The sequence below is a fragment of the Cololabis saira genome, chromosome 13 (genome assembly GCF_033807715.1).
Source record: "Cololabis saira isolate AMF1-May2022 chromosome 13, fColSai1.1, whole genome shotgun sequence".
Lineage (NCBI taxonomy): Eukaryota > Metazoa > Chordata > Actinopteri > Beloniformes > Belonidae > Cololabis > Cololabis saira.
Genome location: NC_084599.1, coordinates 43617693 through 43639836, shown reverse-complemented (window position 1 = coordinate 43639836; position 22144 = coordinate 43617693). Strand labels below are relative to the sequence as shown.

At 46.3% G+C, this 22144-nt stretch overlaps 1 protein-coding gene across 4 annotated transcripts in view; it reads left to right on the top strand.

The window, feature by feature from the left end:
• Positions 1-22144, top strand: part of mast2 (microtubule associated serine/threonine kinase 2) — a 125085-nt gene that overhangs the window by 4910 nt on the left and 98031 nt on the right. For 2 of the 4 annotated variants that reach the window (XM_061738896.1, XM_061738893.1), the window contains exon 2: positions 21741-21891. In XM_061738896.1, coding sequence (XP_061594880.1) covers positions 21741-21891 — 151 coding nt within the window. Of the gene's footprint in view, positions 1-21740; positions 21892-22083; positions 22110-22144 lie in introns of those variants that run through there. The other 2 variants (XM_061738894.1, XM_061738897.1) reach the window with 2 other exon arrangements.

Sequence of the window (22144 nt, the reverse complement as noted above, 5' to 3'; positions counted from 1 at the left end):
ATTCGCTATTCGGCCAAGTGTTTATTATTATTTTCGTTTTCTGTTTCGGCCACAAATTTTCATTTTCGGTGCATCACTACTTTATAAACTTTCACATTTGCACAAAAAGTCAGACTTATCAACTTCATAAGTTCACAGATTTACAGGAGAAAAATTGGCAAGAAGAAAACCCTGATGATGCTGTAATGGTCTTTAACCAGCTGTTTTTTGGGTGAACACGCCCCCAAAAGGGGGCGTGGTTGAGTTGTGACTCCGCCCCCTAAAACTGGCTGATGTGATGGTTGAACAGGGAGCATAAACACATAAACACTTGAGGAAATGGTGTTAACGGACATGAAATGTCTCCTCTGACTCGCTGTCATTCGGTCTGTGCTGCAGGAATCTCTTTAACACGTCTGGTCCGGCAGTAAATCCGTGTTTTTATTGGTCAGAGCCGTCGGATCATATCCTGATAATAAACTGTTAATAACCTGTTAATTACCCCGGAGATGACGGAGCGCCGGGTTGTTCTCATTCAGACTATTTAAAGCAGCTGTTAGACGCTGAATCAGCCGGAGATTTCATTAGAGTTCCGATGTGAAGGCTGACGGGGGGAAGTGTTGTTTCCGTCAATGTTTCAGTTCTAGTTTTAGTCTTTGGGTCAAGCTATCATTTTAGTTTTTATGAGTTTTAGTCACGTTCATTCTCCTTTTAGTCGTGTCAAGTTTCTAGTTGAATAAAAGTCTGACCATTTTAGTCTTCTTTTAGTCAAAGATTGTATTTATTCAAACCCATTTTACAATTCAAACAAGGTTATCTTATTATTATTTTATTGTTACCCTATAGACTCAAGAATATATTCATTCCAGATACAGAAAACTCTAATTTGAGTTTAAAACATGTTTATTTTTCTGCATTTCTCTCCATCTTTTTCTTTTTCAACGACACATTGGGTTTTCTTTTCCACGTCTACGTAGGAAAGTGGATCCAAAGATCTAAAGACTAAACTGGTTTAAAGATTAAACCAGAGGAAACTACTTAAAAATGGAGATTAAGGATCTTTGTTAGAACATTTAGTCTCTGAAATGAAAATTAGTTTTTATTTCGTAATCTACATTTTAGTCTCGTTTTTATTCCTCTTCGATATTGCATTATATATTTTTAGTCATAATTTTCGTTGACAAAAGCAACTTTATCTGCAACAGTGACATAAACTGAAGGCCCATTTTACAATTCAAACAAGGTTATCTTATTATTATATTATCATTACCTTATAAACTAAAGAATACATTCATTCCAGATACAGAAGACTCTAATTTGAGTTTACAACATATTTATTTTTTATCTTTTTGTTTTTCGACGACACATTGTGGTTTTCTTTTCCACGTCTATGTAGGAAAGTGGATCCAAAAGATGGATCTTCTTCTTCTCGCAGCCCCAGAGCAGATCCCCGCGTGGTAGTTTTTATTTAATAATCTACATTTTAGTCTGGTTTTTATTCCTCTACGATATTGCATTATATATTTAATTATCGTTATCGTCACATGACCATTATTCGTTGCGTCTCGTCTCGTTTTCCTCAGGTGATAAAGGTTCGTTGACGACGATATTTCCTCATAATTTTTAATGAAAGCAACTTTAGGTGGAAGTAGGGCTGGGCGATATGGACCAAAAGTCACATCTCGATATTTTCTAGCTAAATGGCGATACTCGATATATATCGATATTTTTTCTGTGCCATAATTGGGGTTTCCCCCAAAGCATCGTAGCGTAGCATCTCTGTTAGCATCTCTGTTAGCATCTCTGTTAGCATCTCTGTTAGCTTCATTTTTTTCTGAGGCAAACCCTTAAAAAAACAGTCAGTTTTAATACAAAGCCTCGTGCCAAATGTCACACAGGTTCCTTTATTAACAGAGGTCTGCACAATATCAACATGTATAAAACAAATGAAATAAAAATAAACTGCCTGCATATATAGAATAAAAATGCTTCTTCAATAAAATAAAACAAATATCCCTTTCCTGCATAACAATTAAATTAAAATACACTGTAATTAATACAATGTAGACAGTAACAGGCAGACTTTTCCACTGAGGTTGACAGTTGTGCAAATAACAAAACATTTGTGACAATCTCAAATAAAACATTCAAGTCAATTTGTCACAAAATAAGCTATATCAAAATAGTTTTTTTTTTTTTAAATAATCGATATACAGTAAACGATAATGTCTCGTACCATATCGCGTTTGAAAATGTATCGATATATATTAAAATCTCGATATATCGCCCAGCCGTAGCGTCTCGTCTCGTTTTCCTCAGGTGATGAAGGTTCGTTGACGATGATATTTAGTCAAAATTTTTAATGAAAGCAGCTTTAACTGGAAGACAGAACTGTCAGCGTTGGCTGATCGGGTCAGATGAGGATCAGATGTTTTAGGAGACGGGTTGGTACCGAACCGTCTCCGAGCTGCTTCCTGTTTACCGGCCAGATGTTGGTTTTAACTACGAGGTTCTGGTTCTGGTTCTGTTGGGCTGATCGGTGACGTCGGATCAGAGGAATGGAATCATTGATCGCACATGTGGAGTAAAACCTCCGGAGACGACGTCATCGCTGCGGCTCGGAACCGGAGAGAAGTCCTGGGTCGTGGTCCTGGAGGTCCGACCCGGTCCTGGAGGTCCGACCCGGTCCAACCCGGTCCTCCAGGACCACGACCCATCCAGCCGGTGGCCCGTTAGCTTCAGGGTTTCTGGTTCTCCGGTTCTCCGTCTGGTCCGGCAGGAAGCCGGAGGCGGGAGCGCCGGCGTCCTGGGAAGGAGGACAGATGTTTCAGAGGGAAACGATTCCAGATGTTTGTTTTCAGAGAAGAAGAGTTGAAATAATGATGGTTGTTGGACCGGGAGCAGCTCTGGTGACCGCCATGTTTGGGGGGGATCCTCTGCCCGGTGACACGGTCACTCCTCGCCGCCAACACCTCGCCACGAACGCCTCGTCAAGAACGCCTCGTCACGAACGTCTCGTAACAAACTCTTCGTCACGAACGCCTCGCCACGAATGTCTCGCCACGAAGGCCTCGTCACGAACGCCACGTCACAAACTCTTCGTCACGAATGCCTCGCCACAAACTCTTCGTCAAGAACGCCTCGTCACGAACGTCTCGTAACAAACTCTTCGTCACGAAGGCCTCGTCACGAACGCCTCGCCACGAATGTCTCGCCACGAACGCCTCGCCACGAACGCCTAGTCACGAATGCCTCGCCACGAAGGCCTCGTCACAAACGCCTCGCCACGAACGCCTAGTCACGAACGCCTCGTCACGAACGCCTCGTCACGAACGCCTCGCCACGAACGCCTCGCCACGAACGCCTCGTCACGAACGCCTCGTCACGAACGCCTAGTCACGAACGCCTAGTCACGAACGCCTCGTCACGAACGCCTCGTCACGAACGCCTCGTCACGAACGCCTCGTCACGAACGCCTCGTCACGAACGTCCCGCCACGAACGCCTCGCCACGAAAGCCCCGCCACGAAAGCCCCGCCACGAACGCCTTGCGACAAACTCTTCGTCACGAAGGCCTCGCCACGAACACCCTGTCACAAAGGCCTCGCCACGAACGTCTCGCCACAAACTCTTCGTCACGAACGCCTCGCCACTAAGTCTCGCCACAAACTCTTCGTCACGAACGCCTCGCCACAAACTCTTCGTCAAGAACGTCTCGTAACAAACTCTTCGTCACGAAGGCCTCGTCACGAACGCCTCGCCACGAATGTCTCGCCACGAACGCCTCGCCACGAACGCCTCGCCACGAACGCCTAGTCACGAACGCCTCGTCACGAACGCCTCGTCACGAACGCCTCGTCACGAACGCCTCGTCACGAACGCCTCGCCACGAAGGCCTCGTCACAAACGCCTCGCCACGAACGCCTAGTCACGAACGCCTCGTCACGAACGCCTCGTCACGAACGCCTAGTCACGAACGCCTAGTCACGAACGCCTAGTCACGAACGCCTAGTCACGAACGCCTCGTCACGAACGCCTCGTCACGAACGCCTAGTCACGAACGCCTCGCCACGAACGCCTCGCCACGAATGCCTCGTCACGAACGCCTCGCCACGAACGCCTCGTCACGAACGCCTCGTCACGAACGCCTCGTCACGAACGCCTCGTCACGAACGTCCCGCCACGAACGCCCCGCCACGAACGCCTCGCCACGAAAGCCCCGCCACGAACGCCTTGCGACAAACTCTTCGTCACGAACGCCCCGTCACGAACGCCCCGTCACGAACGCCTCGTCACGAACGCCTCGTCACGAACGCCTCGTCACGAACGCCTCGCCACGAACGCCCCGCCACGAACGCCTCGTCACGAACGCCCCGTCACGAACGCCCCGTCACGAACGCCTTGCGACAAACTCTTCGTCACGAAGGCCTCGCCACGAACGCCTCGTCACGAACGCCTCGTCACGAACGCCTCGTCACGAACGCCTTGTCACGAACGCCTCGTCACGAACGCCTAGTCACGAACGCCTCGCCACGAATGCCTTGTCACGAACGCCTCGCCACGAATGCCTCGCCACGAACGCCTCGTCACGAACGCCTCGTCACGAACGCCTAGTCACGAACGCCTCGTCACGAACGCCTCGTCACGAACGCCTCGTCACGAACGCCTCGTCACGAACGCCTCGTCACGAACGTCCCGCCACGAACGCCCCGCCACGAACGCCTCGCCACGAAAGCCCCGCCACGAACGCCTTTCGACAAACTCTTCGTCACGAACGCCCCGTCACGAACGCCCCGTCACGAACGCCTTGCGACAAACTCTTCGTCACGAAGGCCTCGCCACTAAGTCTCGCCACAAACTCTTCGTCACGAACGCCTCGCCACTAAGTCTCGCCACAAACTCTTCGTCACAAAAGCCTCGTCACGAAAGTCTCGCCACAAACTCTTCGTCACAAAAGACTCGTCACGAAAGTCTCGCTACAAACTCCTCGTCACAAACGCCTCGTCACGAACCCTTCGTCACAAACTCTTCATCACAAACTCCTCGCCACGAAGGCCTCGCCACGAAGGCGCCATCATGAAGTCTTCGCCACGAACACCTCGCCACAAACTCTTCGTCACGAAGGCCTCGCCACAAACTCTTCGTCACGAACACCTCGCCACAAACGTCTCGCCATGAACGCCTCTTGATAAACGTGTTTCCGTGCAGTTTTGATCTGAAGGTTGTCTGAAAGTTAAACTCTGATCCATATAATGTTTTAAACTTTATTGTTGTTGGTGCTGACGCTCAGCGGGCGCTGCACCTCCTCCCGGCCTTGTTGTGATCTGGTAGCGTTGGCTGCTCGGGTCAGATGAGGATCTTTTATGTTTTAAGAGACGGGTTGGTACCGAACCGTCTCCGTGCTGCTCCTCCCACCCTTGTTGTGATCTGGTAGCGTTGGCTGCGTTCTGACGGGGAAGAACACGTCGTCTCCTGCAGATCTGCAGAGATCAGGCCCGGCCTCGGCGTTCCAGGTGCGGTTCTGCAGGTCCAGACACGTCGCCACAACCTGGCGGAGACGAAGCATTTCTGCTCACGAGCAGAAATAAAGATGGTTGTTGGACCAGGAACTGGTCTGGTGACCGCCATGTTTGGGGGGGATCCTCTGTCTGGTGACACAGCCAGTCCCCGCCGTAAAGGCCCCTTCGCAAAGGCCTCGTCACGAACGTCTCGCCACAAACGAGCTGCAGGATCTGCATGTTGCAGCAGATCCAGGTGTGGTAACTGCTGCTGCAGATCACATCCTGCCTGATCGCTGGAGGCCACGCTGCTGGCGGCGTTAGTCATTGTTTGTGTGTGTGTTTTGTGTGTAAAAGACGTGCCTTGCTCGGCGGCTCTACGTCAGAGGTGCAGGAGACTCCGGTCCAGGATTATTCCAACCCGCTCCTCTGATCCCGGTTCAGGTTCTGCAACAGTTCTGAATCAACAGTTTTCCCAACGAGCGCTTGAACAGTCCCAGTGAACCCTGGGACGTCTGCCGTTTCAGTCGCCACGGCAACAGCCAAATATTTAGCAAATATTACACGTTTTCTAGCCACATAATTCCTCCAGAGCTCCGCTGTTCTTCCCAGTAGTTCTACGGGGAAACGATTGTTTTTAAAACGATTAATCGGGCGAATTTTTTATCGATTAGTCGACTAATCTAAGGAATAATTGGACGATTATTTTATTTTTTCTGTTGCTCGATTAATAAAAACCATAATGCATCAATTAAGTATGAAGAATCTTTAATAATATAGTATTAAACACAGTTTTGCACAGCAAAATACAAATATATAGTAAAATTATGCAGAATAAAAAGGCCTGTTTACTCCTCTTTAGATGCTCCAACAGTCAGTCAGTCTGACCAACAACAAACCGGACTGTCCAATAACTTTGTGGAATATTTTCATCATATAATTCTATTGCATTTTTATCTTTTTTATGGGTGTTTGGTTTGTGGGTGTTTTATTTCTCCTTTGTTGGTTCTTGTATACGACTGTGCTGAGTGAGTGAGATGGAGATGTCAGTTTCCCAGAGGAAACTCCCAAAGGATTAATAAAGTCGTCTGAATCTGAATCTGGTATCAACTCCAGAAGGTGTTTGGGACTAAATTTAAAGTTTTCACAGACTTTTGATGAGTTTTGATGTTTTTTGGGGCTTTTTGCAGAACTTTGAGAACGCTGTGAGGGGGTCTGTTTGTTTTGGTGACCCACGTGGCGATGCGTCGACCACAATATGACGTAGAGCAGTGATATTCAATTGGCGGCCCGCGGGCCACATGCGGCCCGCCAGGAGCTTTTATGTGGCCCCTGGTCATATTTCAAAAAAGGGGGTGTTTGTTGAAAAAAAAAATATATATATTATTTTTTTTATAATAGTGATGCACCGAATGTTCGGCCGAAAATAGCAAAAAAAAAACACTTTCGGTGTTCGGTGGAATAAGTGGGGAAAAACATGACATGCCAGGAATGCGTTCACACAAGGTGCCATTTTTATTTGTAATGTGTGCAGAGAATGCATATCGCATTTAAGTTTAAGATGCTTGGTAGCCTTTTTTTAGTGCGTTAACGATGCGTAGTGTGTTTGTACATGTTAATCTCTGTTGGAGATGTTTTTTACTTCGGATTTTTTGCCAGTGTTGCACAGTGTTAATGTTTGTCACATTATTATTAACCTCCGTTTATAGAGGACTTGTTTACATCATTAGGCTTCTAGGATTGGCCTGACATTTTTTTCATTTGAATAAATGAGGACTTTGCATTTCAGATGGAACTTCTAAGCCTCCTATAATTCGTGATTGTTTTGTTTTGCTGATATAATGCACAGATGTGTCATTAATAAAGGAGCTTATGGTTAATATTTTGGTTGCTTATTTATAACATCAAACTGGCTACTATGGACTAAAATGCTTAATATAATATTCAAATAAGGAAATCTTGGTGGAAAGTGGTGCTTTGTCATTATGGCGTGTTTTATTAAAAGTAGGTCAATATCAACTTTATTAAGTTTGCACAATGCATGGTTTCAAAATGAACTTGCATTTAAAATAATATTTCTTTATCTGAATATTATATTTAACATTCACAATTACTAAATCTGGAGACAATTAATACATCATTCATATGTAAACTAGATATATTCAAATGTATAATACAAATGTATTATATTTACATAAGTCTTCGTCTTTGAGTGCAAAATACATTTTGAAAACCCCCACATTTTCAAATTGTGCGGCTTCTCCATACAGTCCTTTTGCAGATGTGGCCCCCGGCCCAATCTAGTTGAATACCCCTGCTGTAGAGGATATTTTGAAGTCGACGCGTCTTGTTCTGTGAAAAAACGGCATGAGAAGAATGTTAATAAGCGGAAGAAAAGGGAAACCTTTTCTGAATACTAATAAATCACCTGCATTTTTCAGGTTTTGGAAAAAAAAAAAATTTCAGGCGTGTTTTATTTGTGCTGGATTTTATTTTTCTTCTCCAGACTCCAGCTACACAGAAAATAGGTCTTGTAGGTGCTCGGGTTGATGGCATTGTGGCAGGAACTGAATACTGAACCCTCTGGTTGATCCAGAAGAGACCAAGACTGGTTTCTGGTTGGATTCTGTTCCCTGTCCCGTTCCACCGCGCAGCAGCGCCGGGTCAGCGGTCCGGGTCTCTGCTCCTGCTCATTAGCTGCTCGGTTAGCCGGTCGGTTAGCCATTACAGCTCCTGGTTCTGGTGATCCGGGTCACTGGTTCTGGTGATCCGGGTCACTGGTTCTGGTGATCCGGGTCTCTGGTTCTGGTGATCCGGGTCACTGGTTCTCCCTCCTGTGAACCATTGAGGGTAATTAAAGAGCTGCTGAGGAGCCGTTGAGCCAGAGCGACCTCTGAGACTCCAGCTGCTGCCGGCCCAGCGCTGGGGGGGGTTGGTATTGATTAGCCAGAGTTCCAGCCTACATGAGTCCAGAAACCAGCATGTCAAGTCAAACTTTATTTGTATAGCACATAAACAAACGGCTGAGCCGCAAACAAAGTGCTTCACAGAAAGTGCTTAAAAAGCGAAGACATAAAAAGGGACAAAAAAAGAGCTAAGAGACTAAATCTGAATAAGACAATATAAAAAGACACTAATTAAAAGCAAGGGAAAAAAGGTGGGTCTTTAACTGAGATTTAAAAATATGTAAAGACTGGGCCCCCGGATGTGTAGGAGGGAGTTCCAGAGTCTGGGGGCCACGGCCAAGTCTCTGTTCCCAGTTACAGTAACAGTAGTACCAGTTATAGTACCAGTAGTACCAGTTATAGTACCAGTAGTTCCAGAGTCTGGGGGTCACAGCCAAGGCTCTGCCCCCAGTCATATTACAAGTTATAGTACCAGTTAGGGCTGGGCGATATATCGAGATTTTAATATATATCGATATATTTTCAAACGCGATATGGTACGAGACAATATCGTTTATATTGATTTAAAAAAAAAAAATAAAAACATTTTTTATTTTTTATTTTTTTAATATTTTGATACAGCTTATTTTGTGACAAATTAACTTGAATGTTTTATTTGAGATTTGCACAAATGTTTTGTTATTTGCAACTGTCAACCTCAGTGGAAAAGTCTGCCTGTTACTGTCTACATTGTATTAATTGCACAGTGTATTTTAATTTAATTGTTATGCAGGAAAGGGATATTTGTTTTATTTTATTCAAGAAGCATTTTTATTCTATATATGCAGGCAGTTTATTTGTATTTCATTTGTTTTATACATGTTGATATTGTGCAGACCTCTGTTAATAAAGGAACCTGTGTGACATTTGGCACGAGGATTTGTATTAAAACTGACTGTTTTTTTAAGGGTTTGCCTCAGAAAAAATGAAGCTAACAGAGATGCTAACAGAGATGCTAACAGAGATGCTAACAGAGATGCTATGCTATAATGCTTTGGGGGAAACCCCAATTATGGCACACAAAAAATATGGATATATATCGAGTATCAACATTCAGGTAGAAAATATCGAGATATAACTTTTGGTCCATATCGCCCAGCCCTACCTGATCAGAACCTGAACCTGATCAGAACCTGATGTGGAGGGATTTGTAACCGGGGTGTTCTCGCTTCTTTGTACAAGTGAGGAGTCGAGCGGCTGAGTTTGGAACTAACTGCAGGCGTTGGAGTTGAGATTGGTCGATGCCGGTGTATCGGAGTTGAGATTGATCGATGCCGGTGTATCGGAGTTGAGATTGGTCGATGCCGGTGTATCGGAGTTGAGATTGGACGATGCAGGTGTATCGGAGTTGAGATTGGACGATGCAGGTGTATCGGAGTTGAGATTGGTCGATGCCGGTGTATCGGAGTTGAGATTGGTCGATGCCGGTGTATCGGAGTTGAGATTGGCCGATGCCGGTGTACGGGGCGTTGAGATTGGTCGATGCCGGTGTATCGGAGTTGAGATTGGTCGATGCCGGTGTATCGGAGTTCAGATTGGCCGATGCCGGTGTACGGGGCGTTGAGATTGGTCGATGCCGGTGTAAGGGGCGTTGAGATTGGCCGATGCCGGTGTATCAGAGTTGAGATTGGTCGATGCCGGTGTACGGGGCGTTGAGATTGGCCGATGCCGGTGTATCAGAGTTGAGATTGGTCGATGCCGGTGTACGGGGCTTTGAGATTGGTCGATGTCGGTGTATCGGAGTTGAGATTGGTCGATGCCGGTGTACGGGGAGTTGAGATTGGTCGATACCGGTGTACGGGGCGTTGAGATTGGTCGATGCCGGTGTACGGGGCGTTGAGATTGGTCGATGCCGGTGTACGGGGCGTTGAGATTGGTCGATGCCGGTGTATCGGAGTTGAGATTGGTCGATGCCGGTGTACGGGGCGTTGAGATTGGTCGATGCCGGTGTATCGGAGTTGAGATTGGTCGATGCCGGTGTATCGGAGTTGAGATTGGTCGATGCCGGTGTATCGGAGTTGAGATTGGTCGATGCCGGTGTATCGGAGTTGAGATTGGTCGATGCCGGTGTATCGGAGTTGAGATTGGTCGATGCCGGTGTACGGGGCGTTGAGATTGGTCGATGTCGGTGTACGGGGCGTTGAGATTGGTCGATGTCGGTGTACGGGGCGTTGCACTAGTCCAGTTGAGAAGTGACAAAAGCATAAAGAACCCCCCAGAATTAAATCCAGGAGGATCTGGACTCCGGTCCAAACACAGCAGACGAGATCTGGACCCGTTTAGACCTGGAAACCCGGTTTCTGTGTCCTGAGGTTCCCTGGTGGAAACGCTGCAGATCCGTCATGAGGCTCAGGGGTCCAGACCTGCAATTCCTCCACCGACCACCAGGGTCACCAGACTGTCGTGCTGCTGATTTGTTTGCTGCTCGTTCCTGATTGGTCCATTTTACAAGAAGCTCGTTGGTTCTGGTTCTGGTCTGGTCGGGTCCTTCACCTCGGATCCTGTTCTGACCCAGGCGTGTCCTGCTCGCTACAGAAGCCGGTTCAGGTCTGTGGTTGCACCGACCCGGTTTACGAGCTTTTACTGCAGCAGAGTTCACCTCCGGACCTGTAATGTAGTTACTGATTACAGTTTATGACCCGCTGGTCCTCCTCTCCGGGGAACTATGAACCGGGCCGGACGGAACCGGATCAGACCCGTTTAGACCAAACCCCCCAACGGGACTTTGTCCCTTTACTCTGCTGCTCCGAGGTCAATAATGTTATCTGTAACGGGGACCGGGGGGGGCAGAACCAGAACCAATACCAGCGTCGTCATCAACCCCAACCCTCTGGACCTGTCAATCACCAGGAGTCTAAAGAACTGAAACTGGTCCACTTCAGACCTAAAACCACCCCTGGACTGAAACTGGCCCACTTCAGACCTAAAACCACCCCTGGACTGAAACTGGCCCACTTCAGACCTAAAACCACCCCTGGACTGAAACTGGCCCATTTGAGACCTAAAACCGGTTCACCTGATGGACAAGTCATCCAAACAAAGATGTAGGAGATGTGGTCCAGATCAGTGACGGGTCTACGGACCCTCCATTGGGGAAACTTTCAGCACCGGGTCCAGACTCGGTACAAATCAAGGACCAGGGACATTATTTTAGGGACAATAGAGGGTCTGCATTGACGTCACTTCCCCACTGGACCACTTACTGAGTGGCAAAACATCAGCAAAAACAGCTGCAACTAGTGGAGAAGACGGGATAACAGCTGATTATGGGCTTGGTCCGACTTCAAGGCAGGATTTGTTGGTGAAATTAAAGTGATGAGGACACCGAACTTTATGATTTGACCGTTTAATGTTAGCTACCCAAAAATACAACATTACCTGATACTAAATGGGAACCACAAATCCACGTTTTGGTGTCTGGAATCCAGTTGTTTCTGTGAATTGCAGCGATCCATTTGTCTCTCTTAAGATTATTTTTCAGCAGTCTGTAAAACGATAACTCAGATTTCTTGCTAAATCTATGAGTACAGTCGATCGCACAACAGCTCTTTCCCATTTTAGATGTTTTCCAGTTGCTTAAACTGAAAGTTTACGCTGACACTCAGTCTTTCTGACACTCAGTCTTTCTGACACTCAGTCTTTCTGACACTCAGTGGGCGAAACCCGTTGTGAACTCGCATCTGTGACGTCATGCGCATTCCCTCTATACTGGACACATTTTGGACGGAGAAGACGGGCGGTAAAAATGGGTAAAGGAAGCCTTTCCGTCACTGAGGGAATCAAACACCTGCAGAGATGTTCTAGACAGAGCTGTGAGAGACGAGAACCGTCGTCAGGTGCAGCGGAGCTGCTGCTCAGGAACTGGTGCAGCAGCTCCGTCTTCCTGCTGCACGCTCACGCTCATGTGCACGCTCATGCACGTGCACGCTCATGCACGTGCACACTCACTCACGTGCACACACACACACACACACGAGGCCTCTCAGTTTTGGAGTCCCAGGGCTCAGGTGGAGATTGTTGGCAGTGTTTCTGCTCAGGTGGGATTACTGGTGTGTGTTTAAATGTGTGTGTGTGTGTGTGTGTGTGTGTGTGTGTGTGTGTGTGTGTCACCGATGGAGCTACCTGCTATTAAAAGACCGAGATCGAGGAAACCCGATCAGAACATCCTGTTGTTGGAGGAAGTGCGGCTCTGCGATCGGGTTCTGCAGCCCTGCAGGAAGTCGTAGCGACCTGCCTCCCAAAGGCCCGACGAAGGTCTAAAGTCTCAGACCTGCAACCTTTACGCAGCGTTTAACGCTGGACGAGGTGGGAGGGGTTTGGCCTCTCTGAGCCTGTAGACCCCCCTCCCACCCCGTCCCTGACTGCTCCCTGTAATGAAGGATCCACAGCAACCGGCTGGTAATGTGGGTTATTAGAGCCGGACCCCCCGGTGGGACTCTGCAGGACGCTGAAGGTCACCTCACACGGAGAAGCTAAATTAAATCTACCGGGCTGGAGGCCCGCTGAGCTCATGTCACCCCCCCTCCGTCGTTCTGCCTCCTTCTCCTCGTCCTTGTTCGCTCTCCTCCTCCGTGGCCTCTGGTTCCGGTCGGACAGGCTTCAGCTGTACGGGCCGTTGCAGCCGCAGAACCACAGGAGATGCTCCCCCTGGAAGAGAAATAATAATTTAAAAACAGCAAAAACCACAGTCCAGCTGATCTTTGCCTCTCCGACCGCTGTGGTTAAAAACCCTGTTGTTTTTTAGTTTGTTTTCCTCCTTGCTGTGTATTTAGCTCGCCTGTCAGTTAGCTAGGTCTCCTGATAGCTGCCGTGAGCGCCACTGGGCCGATCATAGCTGATTTACGCAGCACTAATTTCACCTCTGGTACGCCACTATTATTACCTACCAGGTTGAAACTCAGGTGGAACAATCCGGGAGTAAGAAGGGATACTGTTGAGGCTCGGTGTGGTTTTCAGTGCAGCTGAGCAAAAACAAATGTTAACGAGGTGGATTAGAGGTGTTGCAGAGTAGAACAAAGGAGGGGATACAGGTGATGAACGAGGGGATAAAGGTGTTAAGGCTGAATTATGGTTCTGCGTTAAACCTACGCGTTAAAGGGTACGCGGCTACGCGGGAGTTAGTTAGTTATTTAATATTTATTTCGGTCAATCCCAAACAAGAATCAACAAACAAGATAACACAGGTTTTTCTTTGGTCAACATGGTGATTATTTTGACCGAAAAGGTCTGGGCTTGAAGCAGAAAGATTATCTTGGCCACCTTTTAACTGAATATAGTGTACAAAAAAACAAATGAAGTATCATAAGTCTACACAAAATAGTAATAATAGTGATAATAATGATAATAATAATAACGACGACGATAATAATAGCAATAATAATAATAATAGCAATAATATGATAATAATAATGATAATAATAATAGCTCTGAAAACAGAAAGTGAAAAGATGCTAAGGAAACCGGCAAAACCAATTTAAGTTGTCAATTTATCTCATGCATGTGTGCATTCTTCTTTGTTTGCTTATTGTGTTTCTATATATGTGTCCATTACCTTTGCTTTGAATAATATCTTACCGTAGATGACCAAATAGTTGCCCGCGCGCAAATACGCGCCTGTGCTCTAATAGCCGCCGGGGTCCGAGCCCATTTGGCATAATAAACGCCGGTTCAATTAAACGCCCGGGCGTAATAACACTGTATTTGCATTGTATTGTGTACAGTATCGTTCATACTGCTCTGATCAGCTCTGATCAGCTCCAGTTAATCAGTTATGGGGATTCTTTATTATTTATAATTTTATATATTAAAATCCCAAAATATCTGTACCGTTTCTGATTGGGTGTGTGCACTGCGAATCATTTTTAGACACAACAAAGAACGCGTACCGCAAAAGTCGTGTCTCGGCGGAGGAACCCGACGTCCCAGCAAAATGAGAAGAGAAAAAAGAGTTCAGCAGACAGCGCACACACTGAAGGCTGATTTATGGTTCCGCGTTACACCAACGCAGAGCCTACGGTGCAGGGTACGCCGTAAGGCTGATTTATGGTTCCGCGTTACACCAACGCAGAGTCTACGGCGTAGGGTACGCGGCGACCCGCACCATACGTGGAAATGCAGGCTTTTTTTTTGCTATTAAAACATGATTTGTAATGTGAATTTGCAACACTTAAACTACAAATAATAGTTTTTGACGTAACATCAGAGATTGTGCATGCTCTCTGTGAAAGGATGAGTCAAATCGGGTCGCAGCTGCTTCAACTGTGATTCCTTCACGAGGAGCGACCAGGATTTCACGCTTGATTTTCTTGCGACCTCACGATTCGTGATCGGGAGCTCGTCGTGAGGTGTTGTGTTGTGTACAGTGTGTACAATTTTAGTTCCAGTGGTACTATGGTGATCTCATATGTTCTTTGTAAGTAATGGTCTGGTGCTGCTCATTGCAAAAATAAATTGTAGCCTGGTGCAAATACCCGCCTGGTTCTTATAAACGCCTGGGGTCCAAGTGTATTTAGCATATTAAACGCCCGGGCTACTAAATGGTCATCTACGGTATATGCTTTTATTGAGTTTGCTAGTTTAAGGTCATTATCTAATGAGTTCCACAGTTTTACTCCTAAAACAGATACATCTGCCCTTTGCATTTGTTCTAATTGTTGTTGTGTCAAACATTGCAGTTCCCCTGAGGTCGTGTTTGCCCTCTCTTGGCTTGAACAGTTCCAGAGTCTCTCCGTAGCCTAACGTGCACCTCCCAAAAAATGTAACGACGCGTCGAGGCGACGCAGACCCAACGTAGACCGAGAGGTCTGGGATTGGTTCGCTTGATAGCAACACATTTCTGGTTCCGGTTCTCTCTCGGTCGCAATTGTTCACTGTGACCGGAAAAGCCGGAATCTAAACAAAGAATCAACTATAGACGACGACAACAATAAAATTGTTGTAATTCAGCCACATTGGAGGCATTGGCGAAATGGAGTGACGTAGAAATCCGAAGGGTTCACGACGGCGTCACGGCAACGGCGTAGGCTCTGCGTTGGTTTAACGCAGAGCCATAATTCAGGCTTTAAAACAGGGATAAAAATGTTGAAAGAGGGGATACAGGTGTTGCAGTTCAGGACAAATGTGTCACAGGAGGGAATGAAGATGTTCCAGTGGAGAATAAAGGCATTACAACGGTGTTACAGGGAAAATAAAAAATTACGCAACGTAGAATAAAGGTGTTACTGGTTAGGGGTAAAGGTGTTGCAGCGTGGTTTACGTTCGGGTACGTAAGCGACTGTGTAGTTACGTTTGCACATACGTCACACCATATCAGGAAGCTGAGAGCTAAAAGCTGTTTTAATTTCAGCTGTAGCGCTGTTAATATGCCACTTTATTCAGTTTTAATATTTTTTCATACGTAAAAGTAACCGTTAAGATCCCCAACCTGGGCTCAGTTTATCCAAATAACGCCTGTTAAGAAATTTGATCCGATGTTTTCGGTGGATGAGAAGAGCCGCCGGACCGGGAGCTGATTTATGGTTCCGCGTTAAATCGACGCAGAGCTACGGCGTAGGTTACGCGGCGCCAGGCGCACGGTGCGCGTGCACCGTGCGCGTGGCGCCGCGTAACCTACGCCGTAGCTCTGCGTTGGTGTAACGCGGAACCATAAATCAGCCTTTATTCTGGCGAGATCTGAAGCTACAACGAGCAAGCGAGTGATTATGTACATTCACTGAGTGAATATTATATATTAATATATTATGTATTAAGTAAAATAAATATTTCTCGCTAGAAATGTAATCAAAATGCATTTTTATGCAGAAACTAACTCAAAATATTGATTTTATTCACTAAAAATTAGAAATGTCCGCCATGTTTTTTTGTTTGATTCAGTCTGCAAATGATGACGTAAAGCATTCTGACTGTGAAGGGCTAGATTCATACACACTAGCCCTAGTTATGTCCACTAGCCCTCGTTACGTCCACTAGCCCTCGTTATGTCCACTAGCCCTCGTTACGTCCACTAGCCCTCGTTATGCCCACTAGCCCTCGTTATGTCCACTAGCCCTCGTTATGTCCACTAGCCCTCGTTACGTCCACTAGCCCTCGTTACGTCCACTAGCCCTCGTTATGTCCACTAGCCCTCGTTATGTCCACTAGTCCTCGTTATGTCCACTAGCCCTCGTTATGTCCACTAGCCCTCGTTACGTCCACTAGCCCTCGTTACGTCCACTAGCCCTCGTTACGTCCACTAGCCCTCGTTACGTCCACTAGCCCTCGTTATGTCCACTAGCCCTCGTTATGTCCACTAGCCCTCGTTATGTCCACTAGCCCCTCGTTATGTCCACTAGCCCCTCGTTATGTCCACTAGCCCCTCGTTATGTCCACTAGCCCTCTTTATGTCCACTAGCCCTCTTTATGTCCACTAGCCCTCTTTATGTCCACTAGCCCCTCGTTATGTCCACTAGCCCCTCGTTATGTCCACTAGCCCCTCGTTATGTCCACTAGCCCCTCGTTATGTCCACTAGCCCCTCGTTATGTCCACTAGCCCTCTTTATGTCCACTAGCCCTCTTTATGTCCACTAGCCCTCTTTATGTCCACTAGCCCTCGTTATGTCCACTAGCCCTCGTTATGTCCACTAGCCCTCGTTATGTCCACTAGCCCTCGTTATGTCCACTAGCCCTCGTTATGTCCACTAGCCCTCGTTATGTCATCTAGCCCTCGTTATGTCATCTAGCCCTCTTTATGTCCACTAGCCCCTCGTTATGTCCACTAGCCCTCTTTATGTCCACTAGCCCTCGTTATGTCCACTAGCCCTCGTTATGTCCACTAGCCCTCGTTATGTCCACTAGCCCTCGTTATGTCCACTAGCCCTCGTTACGTCCACTAGCCCTCGTTACGTCCACTAGCCCTCGTTACGTCCACTAGCCCTCGTTACGTCCACTAGCCCTCGTTACGTCCACTAGCCCTCGTTACGTCCACTAGCCCTCGTTACGTCCACTAGCCCTCGTTACGTCCACTAGCCCTCGTTACGTCCACTAGCCCTCGTTATGTCCACTAGCCCTCGTTATGTCCACTAGCCCTCGTTATGTCCACTAGCCCTCGTTATGTCCACTAGCCCTCGTTATGTCCACTAGCCCTCGTTATGTCCACTAGCCCTCGTTATGTCCACTAGCCCTCGTTACGTCCACTAGCCCTCGTTACGTCCACTAGCCCTCGTTATGTCCACTAGCCCTCGTTATGTCCACTAGCCCTCGTTATGTCCACTAGCCCTCGTTATGTCCACTAGCCCTCGTTATGTCCACTAGCCCTCTTTATGTCCACTAGCCCTCGTTATGTCCACTAGCCCTCGTTATGTCCACTAGCCCACTACCTTCACGGGAACGCAAAAATGTAGGGGTAGGGATGAAAAGTAGGACTACGGAGGGATTGGGAGTGGTCCAAAGTTTTCACAGGAAGGAAAAAACGTGTTACTAGACTGAAAGAATGCGTCTGTGTGACTGAAACTAAAGACAAATGAAAATACCAACAGCAAAACGACCACAGACGAGGTCGGCCTGGAGATCTGGGTGAAACGTGTGGTTCCGGGTTACGTAACCAGCGTCTATGATGGGTTTGTGACGACCCGTCCGAACTCAACCCCCTGATCGGGGCGAGGAGGTTCACTAAAGGGGACAGAACCGGTCCTGACTGGATCTCAGCAGAGTTCTGACCCACATTCAGGGGGTTCAGGGAGTTCAGCCTCTTGTTCTCCGGTTCTCCACCCCGATGACGCTCTGCTTGGACGAGCCGACTCCCCGAGGTCATGAGCTCATCTCTCCCGGGCAGCCCTTCCTCGGTGCTGCAGACCGGAGGTTCACACGACCGGCGGCCCGGCTGCAGCTCAGAGGTCCGAGAGGTTCTGTAGAAACTGGTGGTTGGAGCCGGTCGGAGGACGTTTTCAGCTGGTGGTTTAGTCCCAGGAGGTGACGGCCCCCGACCCGGCAGGGTTTAGGTCCGAGCGTTGGTAGGACCAGGTCTGGATCACTTCCTGCAGGTACCGTTTATTTAAACTAGTACTGTAATAGAACTGGTTTGGATCAGGGCTGGGGATCGATTCAAACGTCAAGATTCGATTCTTAAGATTCAGAATCGATTATCATGTTTTGATTTGATTCCGATATTGATTTGGGTTACTGTTAATAAAACTGTTTTTTGAGATATTGCATGAATTACATGACTGTAGTTCTGCAACATATTAATACTAGTATTATATTGAGATTCAACAGCAAGTATTGCAGCTAATGATGCTGTAAGGACCAATCAGCTCCCAGAATGCTGATAGAACTGAAACAGAAACATCGTGTAGAATTACCAAACAGATCCAGGAGGAAACAGAGACGGATGAAATCGGTTTTATTTTTTTCCCCCATTCCGCTTTTATTTTTTTACCATTTTCAGTCTATTTCAGTTTTTAATTTTTGAGAATTTGGTTTTTAGCATTTTATGCAAATGTAACCCCAAGACAGTATATATAGTAATGAAATATAGACAATTTATGCAATAATAACTGAAAACTTTAATGTTTTCATTCCTTTAAACATATTTAAAGGCAAAAACATGGAACCAGTTATTCTTGTGTCCAACTAAATATTCCTTTTTTGGGAATAAACAAAAAAAACATACCAAAAGTTGTAATGTAATGATGAAAAAAAATCGATCTTCAGACATGCAAATCGATTCTTAGGAATTAATATGAGAATCGATTTAGAATCGGAAAATCAATTTTATTTTCAACACAGGCCTAGTTTGGATCAGGTGCAGCTCTTAAATCCTGTGGTACCGGTGAGGGGATACTTAGGGTTCAGTGACGGTGAGAGAGAAGCGAGTCCCACATCTGGGGCTTCCTCTCCGAGGCTAAGAGCAGAAAACATCTGGCAGCCGCCGTCCTCTGGTCCGCTGAGGACGTCAGTCGTGGACTGTAGCTGCATCCGCTAGAGATGCACCGCACAGGATTTTGAGGGCACAGCGTGAAATCCATAAATTGGTCAATAGTGTTGTCTCATGTACAACACATGACATTGTATTATTAGGTATAAAAATTAGGAGATGAGAGAGAGAGAAAGTATCATGAATGTTGCAGGCTGATGTGAAATATTTCACTCTAGAGACTCTTAGAGATTTAGACTTGCTTACAAAGAGTAAGTGTAGCTAACTAGCTTCATCTTCCTGTGGTAATAATTATGTACATGTGACCAACACCAACAACAGCAGACATGTCACTCTCTAAAAGTTGATACAAATTGTAAACTATAAACCTTAGTTTTCCTGTGGAGAGAGGAATTAAATCTTAAAATAAAAATGAATTATGAATTATTAGGATTTGTGAAAGCTTTAGCGATAGCATCCGCCGCGTGTGAGGAAACTCTTGTGAGTGAAGCAAAACTCTAAACACTAGAACTACAAATGTCCCTCGTGAAGCGACTGACACGACTGTCGTCCTGCATGAGGCTTTGGATGTGACTGTATATAGTCTGGTAAATCTCCGGCGGTGAAATATTTACGACGTGTTACAGTTAGCGGTGTTGCTGCGTGCTCCTGTTGTTTTTCTGCTTTAGTGGAAACTTGATGTGAATCTTTCTGACCAACATAGAGGTCACTGCAGCTCTTTAAACTATAAACAATGCACATTTTTACACCATTTTCGCCTAAATGATATACTATCTTTTATCCCTGTGTCATCTAGGAACAACAGAGACACAAAATACAAAAACTGGAATACTCACAGGACCATAAGGATTCAGGAAATGTATCACATCTTAGCTTGAATGAATGCTTAAAGGTCTCCTTTTAAAATGATACCAAAGACAATATTGTGAAACATTGACAGAAATCCTGTACATGAGTCTAAACCAGGATATGCAGCAGCATCTGAAATTAGTGATGCACCGAAATGAAAATTTGTGGCCGAAATAATAATAATAAAGACTTGGCCGAATACCGAACATGGTTCTTCAGCAGTTTTTCATTTATTTTGCCAATTTTTTCACCATTGCATAAATCAAATAAATTTGATTTAGGCTTTTCAAAAAAAAAAAATCTTTTACAAAATTACAAGGTAGAAAATATTTACTGAACATAAAAAACTGAACATGTTTTAATTTCCAGCATTATGTTGTCTTGGTTCCACCTCCTGGTGAATGTTGGTAAAATTCTTATGTGGTTAGTTTTTGGTTGGCCAATGATTTATGTAGTGCGCAACGTTACGGGACAGAGCGGCCAGTCTATTTCCTTATTTTACAACGCCGTTATTAATTGTTCGTTTTTTTTTCCCACTTATTCCACCGAACACAGAAAGTGTTTTTTTGCCATTTTTGGCCGAACAATTTCGGTTACCGAACAATCGGTGCATCACTATCTAAAATGTAATTTTCTGAAGGGGGTTTTAACTTCATGAGCTGATAGGCTGATAGGCGACTGCAGCCGAGCCGCTCTGCTGCTCCGCTGACCGGCACAACTGTCCGTCACCCCCCGCCCCCCCCCCCCCGATGCAGCGACCGTCTGATTCCTCAGACTCCAGGGAGGGAGGAAGTAGAGGAGGAAACGGAGTTTCACTTCCTCCTTGTTGTCCTTCACTTCATTTGGAACAAAAGCTCATCCGGTTCTAGACCTGCAGGTCCTCTACAGACCACTAGGGTCCAGATCCAGACCTGCAGGTCCTCTACAGACCACTAGGGTCCAGATCCAGACCTGCAGGTCCTCTACAGACCACTAGGGTCCAGATCCAGACCTGCAGGTCCTCTACAGACCACTAGGGTCCAGATCCAGACCTCTAGTTATGTTTCATCTTACTGATTTTATTTCTCCTTGTAATAACTAAACTATACAGTCTGATACCAATTTTGTAAAAGACACAGTTATAATTTCAAGCACTTAAACTAAAATTCAAGCACTTTTCAGGCCTTTAACATTGAAATTCAAGCACTTTCAAGGATTTCCAGCACCCGTAGGAACCCTGTAAAACATAATTAGATGTTTACAGCACGATACAATGTACATAATTGTGATAAAAAGCAGAAAAAATAATTATGAGTGTATATATTCCTGTAGATATTTTACCCCAGAGATTAAGGTGCTTGAAGATTTAGAAAATGACCCTTGAAAGTGCTTGAATTTGACCTTGTAAAATGTGTAGGAACCCTGTTCGTGTTTGAACCGGTTTAAACGTGGAGTTCCAGGTTGTGAAGCGTCTCTGCAGCCGTTTGTTGATAAACCCGGTGAGGGACGACGTGTCGGGTCGTGTCCTCCTCCAGAACCGTCTCTGACGTGTCTCTTCTCTCTCCCGTCTCCGTCTCCCCAGAAGGATTTTGCCGCTCCGCCTCCCCTGCTCTTCAGGAAGCTGAGTAATCCCGACCTGTTGCCCGCGGCAACCAGCGCCACCAAGACCAAGCTGCAGCGCCAGCTGAGCCAGGACGAGGCCCGGGCCCGGCGGACCGGCCTGAGCATGACCGGTAAGACCCGATACTACCGATCAATAACACCTCACACCACCCGATACTACCCATCAATACACCCCGTCAATACACCCCATCAATACAACCTCACACAACTCAATACACCCTATCAATAACACCACACACCACCCGATACTACCAATCAATACACCCCATCAATACACCCGATCAATACAACCAGGGCCGGGCCCGGCGGACCGGCCTGAGCATGACCGGTAAGACCCCATACACCCGATCAATAACACCACAC